The 15,556-nt window shown below is 33.1% G+C and overlaps 3 protein-coding genes across 3 annotated transcripts; all 3 read left to right on the forward strand.

The window, feature by feature from the left end:
* The first annotated feature begins 44 nt into the window (after nucleotides 1–44).
* LOC105636685 (Transducin/WD40 repeat-like superfamily protein) lies at nucleotides 45–2,405 on the forward strand. Its single transcript, XM_012220020.4, has 2 exons — nucleotides 45–190; nucleotides 1,140–2,405. Exon 2 carries the CDS (start codon nucleotides 1,192–1,194, stop codon nucleotides 2,227–2,229), a length of 1,038 nt encoding a protein of 345 aa, XP_012075410.1. The 5' UTR covers nucleotides 45–190; nucleotides 1,140–1,191; the 3' UTR covers nucleotides 2,230–2,405.
* Nucleotides 2,406–3,370: 965 nt separating this feature from the next.
* Nucleotides 3,371–4,186, forward strand: LOC105636686 (uncharacterized). Its single transcript, XM_012220021.4, has one exon. The coding sequence runs from the start codon at nucleotides 3,477–3,479 to the stop codon at nucleotides 4,035–4,037; it is 561 nt and encodes a 186-aa protein (XP_012075411.1). The 5' UTR covers nucleotides 3,371–3,476; the 3' UTR covers nucleotides 4,038–4,186.
* A 1,905-nt stretch (nucleotides 4,187–6,091) lies between these two features.
* Nucleotides 6,092–14,740, forward strand: LOC105636687 (cysteine synthase). The gene is made up of 10 exons (XM_012220022.4): nucleotides 6,092–6,411; nucleotides 7,738–7,847; nucleotides 8,162–8,219; nucleotides 9,703–9,966; nucleotides 10,425–10,562; nucleotides 10,799–10,850; nucleotides 10,960–11,039; nucleotides 11,879–11,938; nucleotides 12,547–12,627; nucleotides 14,434–14,740. The coding sequence occupies exons 1-10, from the start codon at nucleotides 6,160–6,162 to the stop codon at nucleotides 14,524–14,526; spliced, it is 1,188 nt and encodes a 395-aa protein (XP_012075412.1). The 5' UTR covers nucleotides 6,092–6,159; the 3' UTR covers nucleotides 14,527–14,740.
* Nucleotides 14,741–15,556: the final 816 nt, after the last annotated feature.

Below are 15,556 nucleotides of genomic sequence, written 5' to 3' on the forward strand. Positions count from 1 at the left end.
GTTTTGGACAAAAAAGCCCAGCCCAGCCCAGCACAGGTCCATCGACCACAGATAAAATGCGAAGCCATTAAACAAAACGGCAAAGGAAATGACACACGACGATTGGACCACTGAATCAAAATCAAATTTTCTCCAGAACTAACAGAGGAAGAACTCTCTAGGGTTTACCGGGTTCAAATCTCCCAAGCAGGTGCTCTCTCTCCCCCCTCTCTCCTTCTCTATACTATTTTTAGAATTCTGTTTAGCTTCTTTTTAGTTGGAGCCATTGTTAAGACGTTTCTGTGCTTCAAGATATAACCATGGACATCGAATTTTTTATACTTAGTACCTAATTTCATATTTTAACTATGGTTTTCATTGCTGTTATTGTTGCTTAGCTCAAAATTGCCTCATTCAGTCTTATTGAAAGATGAAATATCTCTTTTATTATTATGAGTTCGATCTTAGGATTCATTGCTCAACTGAAAGACGTGCTTTTATTTTCCCTCGACACTGATGTAGAAACTATATTCGATTTCCCTATGAGATTTTCTGGTTTGAATTTGGTGTAATTAGGTGTTTTTGTTGGCTCTTTTACCTTTTATGGCCATTTTGAGGTGAAGCAAGAAAAGGGGGTGGGGTGAGGATTTGACTCGGGGGTTTTGAACTTGTCAAGCTCGCTATGGCTATATATCTTAGGTGGCAAAGCTAGATATCCTCGTTTTTTTCGAGCCTGGCTGCTTTGTAACTCAATAAAATGCCTCAACTATTTCATCTTCTTTGTGTTGTTGTATTCATTTGCCAAGCTAGTTCAGGTTTGTTTAATTCAGATTATTAACCACCCACCCACCCCCCACCCCCCCACAACCCACACACATGAAAGAAGACGAAGAAGAAGAAGCAGCAGCTCATTTAAATAGCGGAACCATAGATGCAAGTGTTATTAGGTGTTTTAGTGCTAGCTCTTCACCTTTAATAGATTTGATAATCAAGTAAGGAGGTTGAGGATTAAAATATCAAGTTTCGGAATATTTGAATTGAATACCTTAGTTGACAATGCCTCAAATTCTAGTTTATAAATCTATAGGATATTTCTCCAATTCCATCTTGTTTATTTTTATTTCAAATGCTGACTGCTTTGAGGTTTGTTTTTAATTCAGGATAGTAACAGAAAAAAAAGGATAGGAACTTGTTGAAATAGCCGAGACCAAGATGCAAGTTGTTCCTCGAGAGAGTGACAATCCTTTGCCTGTCTCTCACCCAAGGCCGATGGACTGGTCTGCCGTCCCTTATACTGGTCCACCGGGTCCTGGGCCAAATGGAAAGCAACGGACATCAAGCTTGGAATCACCTATCATGTTACTCACTGGTCATCAGAGTGCTGTATATACAATGAAATTTAATCCAGCAGGAAATCTCATTGCATCTGGATCGCATGACAAAGAAATTTTTCTTTGGTATGTCCATGGGGAGTGCAAAAATTTCATGGTGTTGAAGGGGCATAAAAATGCTGTTCTGGATCTTCACTGGACTACTGATGGCTACCAGATAATATCAGCCAGTCCAGACAAAACCGTCAGGGCATGGGATATTGAGACTGGTAAACAGATAAAGAAAATGGCAGAACACTCATCTTTCGTGAATTCGTGCTGTCCATCTCGGAGAGGGCCTCCACTTGTTGTTAGTGGATCTGATGATGGAACCGCAAAACTTTGGGACATGAGGCAGAGGGGTGCCATCCAAACATTTCCAGATAAATACCAAATCACAGCTGTCGGCTTCTCTGATGCATCAGATAAGATCTTCACAGGTGGTATAGACAATAATGTTAAGGTATGGGATCTGCGCAAAAATGAAGTAACAATGAAACTTGAAGGCCATCAAGATATGATTACTGGTATGCAGTTGAGTCCTGATGGCTCATATCTTCTTACTAATGGTATGGACTGCAAGCTCTGCATTTGGGATATGCGCCCATATGCACCACAGAATCGCTGTGTTAAGGTACTAGAAGGGCACCAACACAACTTTGAAAAGAACTTGTTGAAATGTAGCTGGTCACCAGATGGAAGCAAAGTTACTGCTGGTAGCTCAGATCGGATGGTGTATATATGGGACACAACTTCTCGACGCATATTATATAAGCTTCCTGGCCATACTGGATCTGTCAATGAGTGCGTATTCCACCCTACTGAGCCTATCGTTGGATCTTGCAGTAGTGATAAACAGATTTATCTTGGAGAGATCTGATTATGATGTTTTAAGTGGACCAAAAAGAAATTACACTTAGCATTGAGAATATTTCGGAGAGCTAAAAATGTCAGTATCCTACAAATTTGGTGAATAGATTGTATTCCTCCTGTAGTTTCTTGGCTGAATTTGACTTTACTATTTAATGCTAAAACATTCTTACTTTTTTACTGAAATATCAAGTTTGAACCTTGACCATGTATGCTAGATGGAATGTGCTGCTAGAATCTTTGTCTGAATCAACTGATTAGTAATGGTTAGACCAGTTCTTTTTGCGTTCTTGTTATATTATTAATAAGCAATATTTTGGTTCGAACCAGTTTGGTATCACGTTGGATAAGGAATGATGTGAAAATTTGTTTCCAATTTTAGGTTTGTGGTCTTTTCTTTCTACCAAGAGAAATGTTGCAGGTTATGTTGCTGATGTTTCAAGCAGTCTGGGTTCTAATTACGCTAGCTCTGAAGTTGCTGAAGAAATCCAATTTTTTGATGGATAGAATTGTTTGAGCGGAGGCATATCGACTTGTAATATGCTAAATCATTATTCAGTTCTTTATTTGGCTGAAATGTTACTGGTAATATTGTTACTGGTTGCTTATTTATTTAATTTGTTCTTCAAGAAAAAGAGAGAAAGAAAAAGAAGTATAAATCTTGAAAAAAAAAATTTAGGCATTGAAATTTTAAAATTAGTTTTTTAGTACAAGTAATGGAATATACTAATTAATGCTAATTAATCTTCTTTTTTGTATCTAACATGACTTTTTAAAAAAAAAAAAAAATTAAAACATGACTTAAATGTAAACTAAAACTTGTAAGAAAAATGTTTTAGACATTAATAGCAAACATCACGTTAGTTTTAAGACTTCCAATACTTTAAAGTAGTGTCAAAAAAGAAAAAAATTCAGTATAACCCGCCAATTCCAAAATCCGTCCCACATAATGCAAATTTCCTTTTTTTTTTTTTAATTATTTTTGACAAAAAAGTTACCTATATCTATTTCTTAAGCTTAAAAAAAAAAAAGAAAAAGCAAAAAAGAAAATTATCCGTTGGAACTCCCAGATCGCAAATCTGAATATATGAAAAGGAACTAGCCGTTAGTAAAGCAAACGGTCATTCCCTACTCCTTATATAACAATTACAATAACTCAATAAGCAACTCCATTCTCATCATCATCTTCTTCTTTCTTCTTTCTTCTTTCTTCTTTTAGTATCTTAAATTTAACTCCGTCCAATATATATCTCAGAAATGGGTGTCTTTATCAACCATAACCAATCTTGTGCTTCAGTAGCTCAATCTCACCATCGCATGCACAAGATCTTCTTGATCTGCAACTACATTCTATTGAGCGCAGCCTCTAGTTGCATCTTCCTCACTCTCTCTCTCCGCCTATTCCCATCTCTCTGCGGCTTCTTCTTCATCCTCCTCCACATCTTCACCATCATTGGCGCCGTCTCCGGTTGCTCCGTCGCTACAACTGGATCAAGCAAATGGTATGCGGCTCACATGGTGGCTACTTCACTAACTGCAATATTTCAAGGCTCCGTTTCAGTGCTTATTTTCACGCAGACCGGAGACTTTTTAGGGTTTTTGAAATCTTATGTTAGAGAAGAAGACGGTGCTGTTATTTTGAAATTGGCTGGTGGACTCTGTGTTTTGATTTTTTTCTTGCTATGGATTGTTTTGACTTTGGCGTTTCTGTTGAGGTATTATGCTTTTGTGGAAGGAAGTAATGGCGACGTCCGTGGCCGTAGTGGCGGCAGATTTCAAGAAGAGGAGATGAAGAATCCTTGGTCTTTGAATGTTTAGAGTTAATTAATTCATTCATTTAATTGATATATTAATTATATATTGCAAGTAATATTTTTTTAATTATTTCTTAGATTTCTTATTATTATTTGGTTCTTTTTCCACTTTTTGTTAATTACATTACTAATTAATTAGGCTTTTCAAAGAAATCAGTAGTGGTCTTTTTTTTTTTTTTTTTGTGTAATTTTGTCTTCATTTATGAAGAGATGTTTATGCACTTTTAAATATAAAATTTATTTATTTATTTACCATAAAAAATATTAAACAATTAATGAGGTCAAATTTCAGAAATTAAATAATTCTCTTTTTTTTTTTGTCAAATTATAAATGCAAAATTAGGCAAAAGCTTTAGTTTTTTTTTTTTCATTATAATAACTTAAAAATTTATAATAAACCCTAAGTATATATTTTCCAATTCTGAATAACTTAATTAATTGCATGTCCTAAAAAAAACTTGATATCATATAAAATTATATTTATAATTTTTCATACAAAATAAACTTGAATCTTCTTCTAATAATATTTATTACTCTTATTATTAAAACCACTATTACTGTAATTTTCCTCTCATTAGCATTGACATGATTTTGCCATATAAAATATTTGTCGAAGAACTAATTAATTATGTTAATTACGATTTTTTTTCATATAAAAATTTGTGCAAAATACACCCAAATGATTAAAATTGTAAATTGTATATTGACTAATTTTCATATATCATTTTATTTTTCCGCACTTTGATTTATAAAATTAAAATCGCATTTATTTTATAAAATATTATTATTTTCAATACGTGTATTTTGTACTGACAAATAGTGACAAATGAAAATTGACAAATCAATAAAGAATTGATTATTACACTACACAAAATCAATTCCCTTTCAACCAAGTTTTAGAAGTTAAAAAAAAAAACAAAAATTTATTGTTTGCTATAGGGAAATTCCATGAAATGGATATCTTTATCAGATTAATGGATTATTACAGTACACAAAATCAATTCCCTTTCAACCAGTTTTAGAAGTTAAAAAAAAAAAACAAAAATTTATTGTTTGCTATAGGGAAATTCTATGAAATGGATATCTTTATCAGATTCATTGAATTTGGACACAGTCAACTTAATATAAGAACGAAATAAAATAAAATAAAATAAAATAAAATAAAATAAAATTAGACACTAAAAAAATTATAGAGTCTATCTTATACTTTCTTTATTTACTCATTTAGGCTTTCTGAAAGATTTTTAAATTTATTTTATAATTATAATTATAAGCCGGTCATTCTGTATTTTGTCTCGCTATTAAGTAAACATGTCCACACCATTTCAATCTGTAAATGAAGATTCTATCTCTTTCCCGCCAAAGAAAGGTCCCTTCTTCTAACGATATCAACTTCTCTCGCCTCACCTTAAAAATGCCATTGATTACTCAAAGTTCAACTCAACATTTGAGATTTCGAATCTATCTTTAAAGGTTTTTTTTAATAAAATTAATTATTTTAGTAATTTTTTATTAAAAATTAAAAATTTAACGTCATAAAAGTTGATCTTTTATAAAAAATTATTTTAATATTTAAAAATTAATTTAAAATCTATGCTACTGAATATTATAAAAAAAAAATTATAATCAACCTAACGGTTGGAAACTCACGTGGAAAAAAATTATTCACGTCGAACACAATTTCCTCTCTCCTCAGAAGAAAAAAAAAAAAAAAAACACAATTTCCTCTCTCCTCATCAGAAAAAAAAAAAAAAAAAAAAAAGAGAAAGATGTTATTAATCGGTAGATCTTTTTTTTTATCCCCAAAATCGATCCATTCTTTCTTTATTTTGAAAATTTAATAGTTTTTTCCCTTTTTTACCCTCTATTTCTTAACTGTATTACATGTTATGGCCCAATACACCGCACAATAGGATATTCGCATACGCTGGCATATTGGGCCCACCCAAAAATTAAACGACAGCTCGTGCGTAGGAGAGAGTCGAATGCTGTAACATTTCTGGAAAAAAAAAAATTACTGGGCATTAAAACTCTTTACTATTTATATATGCCAATAGGAAAGGGCAAAATGACGCAGTTTTCTGTTATCGGCAGTTTCTTCACAGAAAAAACTCCAGTCCGTAGAAATGACAATATCTTCTTCTCTGTTGATGAATCAGTTGACTTCTCCACTCTTCAAATCGCAAAAGCCAGACCTGCTATTGCTTTCTTCCTCTTCCTCCTCAACAGAGCTCCTCCGCAAACACTGCCTTGTTGCGGGTACCGCCGCCAAGTACAATAAGAAGTGTGCTTCCGTTCCTTCAATTGTATGCAAAGCAGTGTCCGTTAAGCCTCAGACTGAAATTGAAGGTCTCAACATTGCCGAAGATGTCACTCAGGTTTGGTTCTTTTGCACTATTGTGTCGCAATTTCGAATCGGGTTTGTTTCAATTTTGAGAATTTTGAAGGATTTTTTTTCCTTTTTGTGTGTTGTGACCAATGAGTGTTTTAATAGATAACTGAACCATTTCTGGATGGCTTCAATGGATGTATGATTTATATTTGGTTTAATTTATTGACAATTTGATGCTACTTGATTTTCTTTTTTATAATATTATACACGGTTTTTGAAGGTTCAGAGCTGTTTATGTGCCTTAACAATAGGTTCTTTCTCTCTATTTCTATTTTTTTTTTCTTTTCACAATGAATTATCTCTGTCGTGCTTTGTAAATCAACTAAAGGCACTCAAGCTGCTGGTTTTTCTCCTTATTTTCATTCTCTTACAACGGAGTTGTTAATGGCTTGTTCTGTGAACCAACTATAAACTAGGGTCTAGAAATTTGCATTAGCGGAGAGAAAAATACATACATATTTAAATAAACGCTCTGCACATGCGTAGGCAGACACATATGTATACATTTTTGTCTTTTCAATTGTTCTCTAAGTTGTTAATAATCATATTTGTTAATATTTTGGATGAAAAAACAAAACAAAACAAAACAGGATATATAATATATTTTTCAACAATTTTTCGCATTTATATTATTATTTTCTTTTAGTTCAATTACTAGGAAGGAGATTTATTATGAAATAAAATTTACTTTAATGTAACTCCTAGATAATCTTATCATGTATATTGTTACTTTTATTCTTTATATATACATTGGTTAGTTTTCAATTGAGAGTTTGAATTTGCAATCTCACAAGTCCAAAGACGATTCTTTCTAATATCAATTGGTCAATTAGACAAAGCTTACTAATAGAAGTATGACTTTTAATATATATTACTGAGAAAAATTTTGTTCGCAGGACTAGAAAAAGATGATACTAAAAATATAAAACTTAAACTCAGAACATACATAAGTGGGTTAAGATCAAATCAAAGTAAACTAAACTAAATAGTAGATAAATTCATTTTAAGTTCAAAAAGTTGAATAATAAGTTTAGTTCAACTCAAATTACACTAATTAATTTTTGAAGCTCCTCAAAAAAAATATAAAATTATCAAACTCTAATTATTAAGTGGAAAAATATTGTGTAAGAGCAATATAATAATGTGGGGGCAAATTTAAATGATTAAGTTATACAAAAATGTTTACACATATATATATTAAAAGGACTAGTATGGGGTAAGTGCCCCATTGGCCCCATGCTAGATCCATCCCCAAACAAAAGAATTTGGTTTCTTGGTTATTTATTTATATTCTTGGTGTTTTGTAATACAGCTTATCGGGAAAACACCTATGGTCTACCTAAATAACATTGCAAAGGGGTCTGTTGCAAACATTGCTGCGAAGCTTGAGATCATGGAACCATGTTGCAGTGTCAAAGACAGGTGAGAATCGTTAAATGAGAATCTTAGTCCTCAACTTTTTTTTGGGTATCTTGTAGTTTAACTCAAAAGGTCCCCAATGTTATTTTTCATGAAAAATGGCTAATGTATTGACCTGGATACACTGTTTAAACTTCCAATATAATTAAAATGAAATTAGGTTCCCTGGAAAGGAATGTAGCAGTTGCTTTTGTAATGATACTTTTGCCTACAGCAAATTAATTCTTTGAGCAAGTGTTACTATGTTTTTGTGTAACTGTAACAATCTGGTAAATAACTGGTAATTTCTCATCAGAATTTTTAATATTTGATTTCAGAATAGGCTATAGCATGATAATTGATGCTGAGAAGAGAGGAGTTATAACACCTGAAAAGGTAATAATTTCTTGTCCGTGGTTTGGAATTTGTAAATAAGGTGTTACAGGCTTGAAAAGCATCAGTTTGTGTCCTTTCATTCTGGAAATATTTTAACTGAAAACTGAACATTTTGTTAATGATTTTCTTCCATAGATTAACACATGGATGAAATTCAGTTCAAGGCTGATCCAAATTATTGTTGCATACAAATTTTATAGGCAGAGATGCTTTGTAGAACAGTTTGACCGGAGAGAATGAAGCCTAGATCTATGCTTGATATCTAATTTTGCGTGCCTGGCTATTGTACATGTTGTGCATGTCAATTAAAGTAGGTCTATCAAATTTTTGAAGTGTGGGATCATATGCATGGCTGCTTTGACAAATGGCATGTTGCCATTGCTTTGCACTTAAATTTAGGCCAATCACTAAGGATTTTTATATTGGGTGGTTGTGTCACTGCTTAATGTAATACTTTCTTGTAGATGCAATGGGATACAGGGGTGGGTTCTGCATTTCCTGATCCCACATTCTGCCTCTTATGTGTCACACCTGTACTTGCCCCATTGCCCAGCATGTATAAAATCTTTTTCCCAGTTGCTTTTTGGGGGAATGGTTTTCCATTCCTTCTTGTTAAGACAAACTAAATGAATAAATAAAATTCTAGATAAAGAGCAACAACATATAAAGAGGTAAAGGAAAAGAAAATTAACCTAACATATCAATTCTACATAAATAAATATGTTTGGCAATAATATAATTGCATGAAAATAATAATAATCTCTTAGCTGATGTGGGATAATAAAACCTGTCTGTGCCCAACCATAGCCCTAGTTTAGATGGCATTGCCCTGAAAACAGCCTTAGGCCCTTTTGAAACTAAAAGACCATCTAATTGGAGCAAGGTGGAGTAGATCCCTGCTGGTGGGAGAGGGATGTGTTGTAATTTTCATATCTATTATTTTGCTAGATAGGCATTTCAAATTATGGTCAGCTCTGAATAGTTTCTGTTGACAAATAGACTTTATTGTAAAGCAACTGGCGAATTGGCTATGGCCCCCATGGTACTGATGTCATACAAAGTATAGGGCCCCTGCTTTTGTGGAAACTGAAAGCTGCTCTCCTCTGCGCTCTATGTTTAATTGATTCACTGCACCATCTAGTTGTCAATTTGACACTTTTAACAAAATTCATGAATTCAATGGATGTGATTTATTATTTGTCTTTATTTGGAATGTAATATGTGTAGCTTACCCCAGCTTATTTGAAACTTATGTTTTAGCTGACTTGACTCTATGCCCATTGTATTTACCCATATACTTTTTTCATGTTTTTATTTCTATATTTAAAAGTGCATAGGATCACGTATGAGATGGTTCACAAATTACCATTTGAATGTTTCCTAGCATCATCATTGTAGACCAGTCATGGGTAGTGCAACACTATTTTACGGCTCTTATATAACTTCATCGATCATTTTGATTGAGACTTTTCTCTATCTTTAGAGTATTCTTGTGGAACCTACAAGTGGAAACACAGGCATTGGCCTTGCATTCATAGCTGCTTCAAGAGGATATAGACTTATCTTAACTATGCCAGCATCAATGAGTTTGGAAAGAAGAGTTCTCTTAAAAGCATTTGGAGCTGAGCTTGTTTTAACTGATCCAGCAAAGGGCATGAAGGGAGCAGTTCAGAAAGCTGAAGAAATTTTGAAAAGCACACCTAATGCCTATATGCTTCAACAATTTGATAATCCTGCAAATCCTAAGGTTAGTTGTTGCTATCCTCTTGTCCCTTGTAGTGATTATTCTTGAAGTCATTTTAGTCCTTGTTGGGTCAAGTGCTGTTTACTTTTAGTGCTATGTGTGCTAATTTAATATGCTATGCATCTACCCTAAGAATAAGTGATCCTGTAAAGAAAGATGCTATATATCTTGTGTCCTGCATTTTTCATCTTCGATATCGTTGGGTTTGTGCAGTTCTTTTCCAAACTCACAATTCTCTCTGCAAGTTTAATCTCAGAACTCATTGCTTAATTATCCATTTATCTTAGGATTCAATTTCATCATGTTCCTAATTCTGTCAGGCAATTTTCCCTTTTCTTTGTCTGACCAGTTTTTCAATTTTATGGTTGTTATTTTTACCCCGGAGAACTTATTAGTTTCTAGGATGGTGAACCTAGATTGGTTAACCTATGATTCAGATTTAAATGCATATTCTATTGCAGATACACTATGAGACAACTGGACCAGAAATATGGGAAGATACGAGAGGGAAGGTTGATATCTTCATTGCAGGTATTGGAACTGGTGGAACCATTTCTGGAGTTGGTCGGTTCCTCAAGGAGAAGAATCAGAACATTAAGGTAATTATCTCCTGTTAAAATTTGCCAACTGCTGATACATGTTCTATTTATGTCTCGATTTCATGTGCTGATCAACCAAAATTTCAAAGGACTTCCTACAAAAAATGTAACATGAAGGGAAAGCAAATAAAAAAGCGCGTGCAATTTAATTCTCCTGTCTAATAGAAAATGCGCTTGAAGGAAGAGTTTCTTTCCTTTTGCAGTTTTAACTTGAGTATCCCCATTTTTCATGTCAGGTTATTGGTATAGAACCTTCAGAAAGCAACATACTTTCAGGTGGAAAGCCTGGTAAGAATAAATACTATGGTGACTTATCAGTTTCAACATGATGCACTAAATGTCTTTTATTTTGTATGGGAATTTCTATGATATATTTATTTTCAAATTGAAAATGCAGGTCCTCACAAGATTCAAGGGATTGGGGCTGGTTTTGTGCCCAGGAATTTGGATCAAGATTTAGTTGATGAAGTCATAGAGGTTTATATCTTGTCATTTTTGTGTTTATTATTTTCACTCTCTGCAAAAGTAATGCAGATTACCCTGCTTATGAAAATTCTGAAGTAAATAAAAGGAGGAAAATTTAGAATTTATAATAATGCAGCTGGTTGCACGAGTAACTGCATCTTGAGTGCATATTTTGACATTTGCATTTATAGCACATGGTGGTGCATCTTTGGACTTTATCTTTTTCCTAAATATGCTTCATACATGATGACCTTTCCTTGAAATTAAATATTCTTTTGTGTTTCTAATAATGCAACTGGTTACACGAGTAACTGTATCTTGAGTGCATATTTTGACATTTGCATTTATAGCACTTGGTGGTACATCTTTGGACTTTATCCTTTTCCTGAATGTGCTTCGTACATGATGATGACCTTTCCTTGAAATTGAACATTCTTTTGTGTTTCTATTGAAAAACATCCATGTTGAAGCTGTTTTCTACTTACAGTTTTGCATGAATTTCATCAGTTCAGAATGGATGGAAAATAAAAACATAACTGGATTTGATATAGATTCTTTGTTATTACTGAGATTTTTGTACTATTTTCTTGGTAGTTGTTAACTTCAGCTTTTAGTATAAAATTGTTTAGATAAATGATTTGGATACCATTTTATCTTTATTTTTGGTTATATGAAGTTGCATTTGTATTTAGTAGGAGCAAGCACATAGTTATCTTGTCAAGCTGTTGGCACCTGCAGATTATGTTGTGCACATGTCTTTGTGCTTCAAATATGTAATTTAAACCACAAAGTTTCAATGTCAGGTTAGAACATTTATTGTGTCTCATTTCTCACATTTGTGTATTTATCAGATATCCAGTGATGAAGCTGTTGAAACTGCAAAGCAAGTAGCACTCCAGGAAGGTTTACTGGTCAGTGCTTTAGAACTTTTTATATTTTGAAGTATGAAATGAAAGAAAAACTGAATTGCATTGACATATGCAAGTATGGAATTATTAAATGAGTCAAATCTTCAATCAGACTGTTATAAATTCTCTTCGTCTATTTGTTTGATGGAATGACGCTCATTAAAAATTTATACTTGCCATATTTAGTTCCTAGTTAATTAACCAAACCTTGTGAATCTATGAAATGTCAATCACTATCATCCCTTTCTTTCAATTTTTATACAACAATCAACTGAGTCCTAGAATGCTGTCTTCCTTGCTGGCTGGGGTTTAGGCTTAGGCTTTATCACCTTCTCTATCTCCTGGGGACTCCACCAACTAAACCTGGAATAATATCTTGTGCCCACTCCAATAATGACAAATGTTGACTATGGAGTTTTTTTTTCTCTCTTTCACATCTAAATGAAAATACGATATAATTTTTTTATACTTAGATAGGTGTACCTAATTTTAGTTGCCTAAATCCCTTCTCACACCACCCTTTACCACCACACATGAATGCTATCTCATATTATATTTGTTACTGTATTACTCTTCGTGCTTGTAATATTCCTTACATTATTAAATACCAGGTTGGCATATCTTCTGGAGCAGCTGCTGCTGCTGCATTGAAGGTTGGAAAGAGACCAGAAAATGCTGGGAAGCTGATTGCTGTAAGTGCTTCAATTACATTGAAATCAACTTACTCAGTTTTAGTTTGCTAATCTTCAGCGTTGAAAATAAAAGGTTCCATTCTAGAAATGCAGGATCAGGCCAGATCCAAAATTATTGGTATGAGGGTTTTGTTTGGTGTTGTTATTGAGAAAAGTTTCAACTTGGAAATGCTAACTGATTAATTAAAAACTATTTTAGTTAGATTAAATATTCTTACGAAGATTTTTAACTTCAATGCCAAATATATACAAATTCTTCTAGGATAAAAATTTCTATGGGCTGGCACACCTAAATATTGATATGAATCATTTCCTTTTCCTTCCTTCAATGGTTTCTTTTTCCTGTTGTCTTCCTTGTTGGGGTTGTCATCTACAGGCTTAGATGTGCATTCGTGGCTGTTTATTAGGGTTGAGCGTTGGTTGGGCATGCAATAGTCAAAGTGAATTAACTGAATTTTTTTAATGAAGAAATCAAGTTAGTTCGCTTCAGTTTTTTTTGTTTTTGTGTTTGGTTCAAAAAAAAAAAAATTTTTTTTTTTTTCTGAGGAACCTAAATAACCAAAGTAACAAAAAATAACTGTTTTTTACTTGAACCAAAAACTGTAAAATAACAAAATCTTTCAATTTTTGTTCAGTTCAATTCATTTAAGTAATTTTTTTTTTGTGAAATAACTGAAAATTCAGAATTTACAAACTGAACCGAACCAAACCAAATTTCTGAAAAAAAAAAATGAACTAAATTTTCGATTTAAGTCAATTTGGTTCAGTTTTTTGGTCAAAATCGGATTGTGGTGACACCTAGTTATGATTCTAGCATTTGTTTCATTTAAATTTGCAAGGTCCTACTAAAGTGAACCTATCCTTTTTTTTTTTTTTCTATCAATTAGGGACCCCGTAGGATTTGTTTTCTGAGTGCTCTTTGCCACCTTTTTCTTTTTCTTTTTTCTTTTGGATGCCTGCTTACTTAGAAGAATAATCTCTATTAATTGGTTGAACATGACGTGACCCTGACGGTTAGCTTGAATGACAAGTGTGTCCTTCACGTCATTAATCAATTGTTCAGCTTCAGGGCCAGGCCTCGAGGAGATATTCCTTGCAAAGTTCCCCTGGTCATAGCTAGATGGTATGACAATGTCTTTTCGATGGTCAAAGATGGAAATAACTTTCTGGCGGCTCATGCCTATGGCCAATATAATTATTTGACCAATTTTCTCTAGTGCAGCCATTGGTTTATGGGTTTCATAAAAATTGTTTCTTTTCTATTGAGATAGAAAGTGTTTCATGCTTTTGGAACAGGTAATTTAAACATTCCACTGGATTACCAAAGCTGTAGATTCCACTTTCTTCAACTTTTTGGCTTAAAAAAAATTGAGAAAGTTAATTTCTTAGATCAGCTTTAACAAAATATGAGTTGTAAACCTATAATCTGAGAAAACATTGCTACAATTTTATGCTCATTTTCTAGTCATTGATAAAAGTATTATGAACCATAATGCACTTCTGATGTCTGATCCTTTTCTATTATATTTTAAAAGACACCATTTGAAATAATTGGAGGTAAAATAAAAGAATAAGATTTGCTTTGTAGAGAAGGTTATCTTGTTTCTGAAGAGAGATTGTGAAAGATGTTCTATTGGATATATTTGAATTGCTTGTGCACATTCCCACACAGTAGATTCTGTTCTAATAACTTGGACTCTGATCCGTTTATTGTGGTCTTTTATGTGAATTGTTCATCAATTTTATCTTTTATATCCCAAATGATAATAATCATGGTAAACTTACCTGAAATTTGGATGGTGTCAGGTTGTGTTCCCAAGTTTTGGGGAGAGATACCTGTCCACAGTTCTGTTCCAGTCGATTCGAGAAGAATGTGAGAAAATGCAGGCTGAGGCATGATACTTTTTCCACATTCAAGTTTGTTTACGGAAAATAAATATTTTGTTCTAAAAATTGCATTAATGCACAATTATAACATTAATTATGTCTCTGCGATAATCTTCCATGTGTATCATTGGTTGGATCTGTATTCTACTTGTTGAACTCCAATCAATGGTTTTTAACATGTCAGCAATATTCTTTTTTGCAAGGTCAATAATACTGTTGTTCTATATATAGTGTCTTGCATTGCTCTCAACACCTTATTGGATTAGTTTGATCGGTATTCTGGAATTCTTTGCTGTTTGAACACAAACTACTTTATATACAAAATTGAAATTTAGCATTTGTAATGGGTTCTGCAAGTGTTTTTCACTTAACTGTTATTTCTAAAATATTTTATCATTTAGGACTCTATTTTCCTTTTTTTTCTCAATGAATAGTCTATAATACTTTCATTTGTCCTATGTATTTTTATTAGATTGACTTGGTACACAGGTGTTTAGAATTTATTCATGTAATATGCAACATAATAGCCAAGAAAGATGCAAGGTGTTCAATAGCAATCATTTTTCTTTTTTTTGGAAAAAAAAAAATACTGTGAGAAAAATGTTCTTTATACCTTGATTATTTAATTGGACATAGCATCATCTCACTGACACTCATGTGGCTGTGAATAACAAATCCCTTCTTTCAATACTTATTATAAATGTCTCTGTCTTTGTCCAAATAACTAGTGTGAACTTCTTTTTTCCCTGACAAAAAGGACAAACACATGCACGCCTCACAAATAAAATACAGAATGAGGGGTAAAAGTTCCTGACAGTACATTAAAAAATTTTTTTTTCGGAACTATATTAAAAAAATTAGTTGAATTTTGCACGTGTGGAAATGCATATTTTTACCCACGTGCTTTTGGTAAAAAATTTAGAGTGCTTTGCATATTTTTGGCCTGATAATGATAATAAAAGCCCTAGTCTTGAGTGAGGTAGAGGTCCCCCTATGCTAGACTGAAGGAGGCATATGAAGCTTAAAAAGAGTGGACAAGGAC

This window comes from Jatropha curcas, chromosome 5 (assembly GCF_041381405.1).
Source record: "Jatropha curcas cultivar XTBG-Jc1 chromosome 5, XTBG_Jcur_1.0, whole genome shotgun sequence".
In the NCBI taxonomy this organism is placed as follows: domain Eukaryota; kingdom Viridiplantae; phylum Streptophyta; class Magnoliopsida; order Malpighiales; family Euphorbiaceae; genus Jatropha; species Jatropha curcas.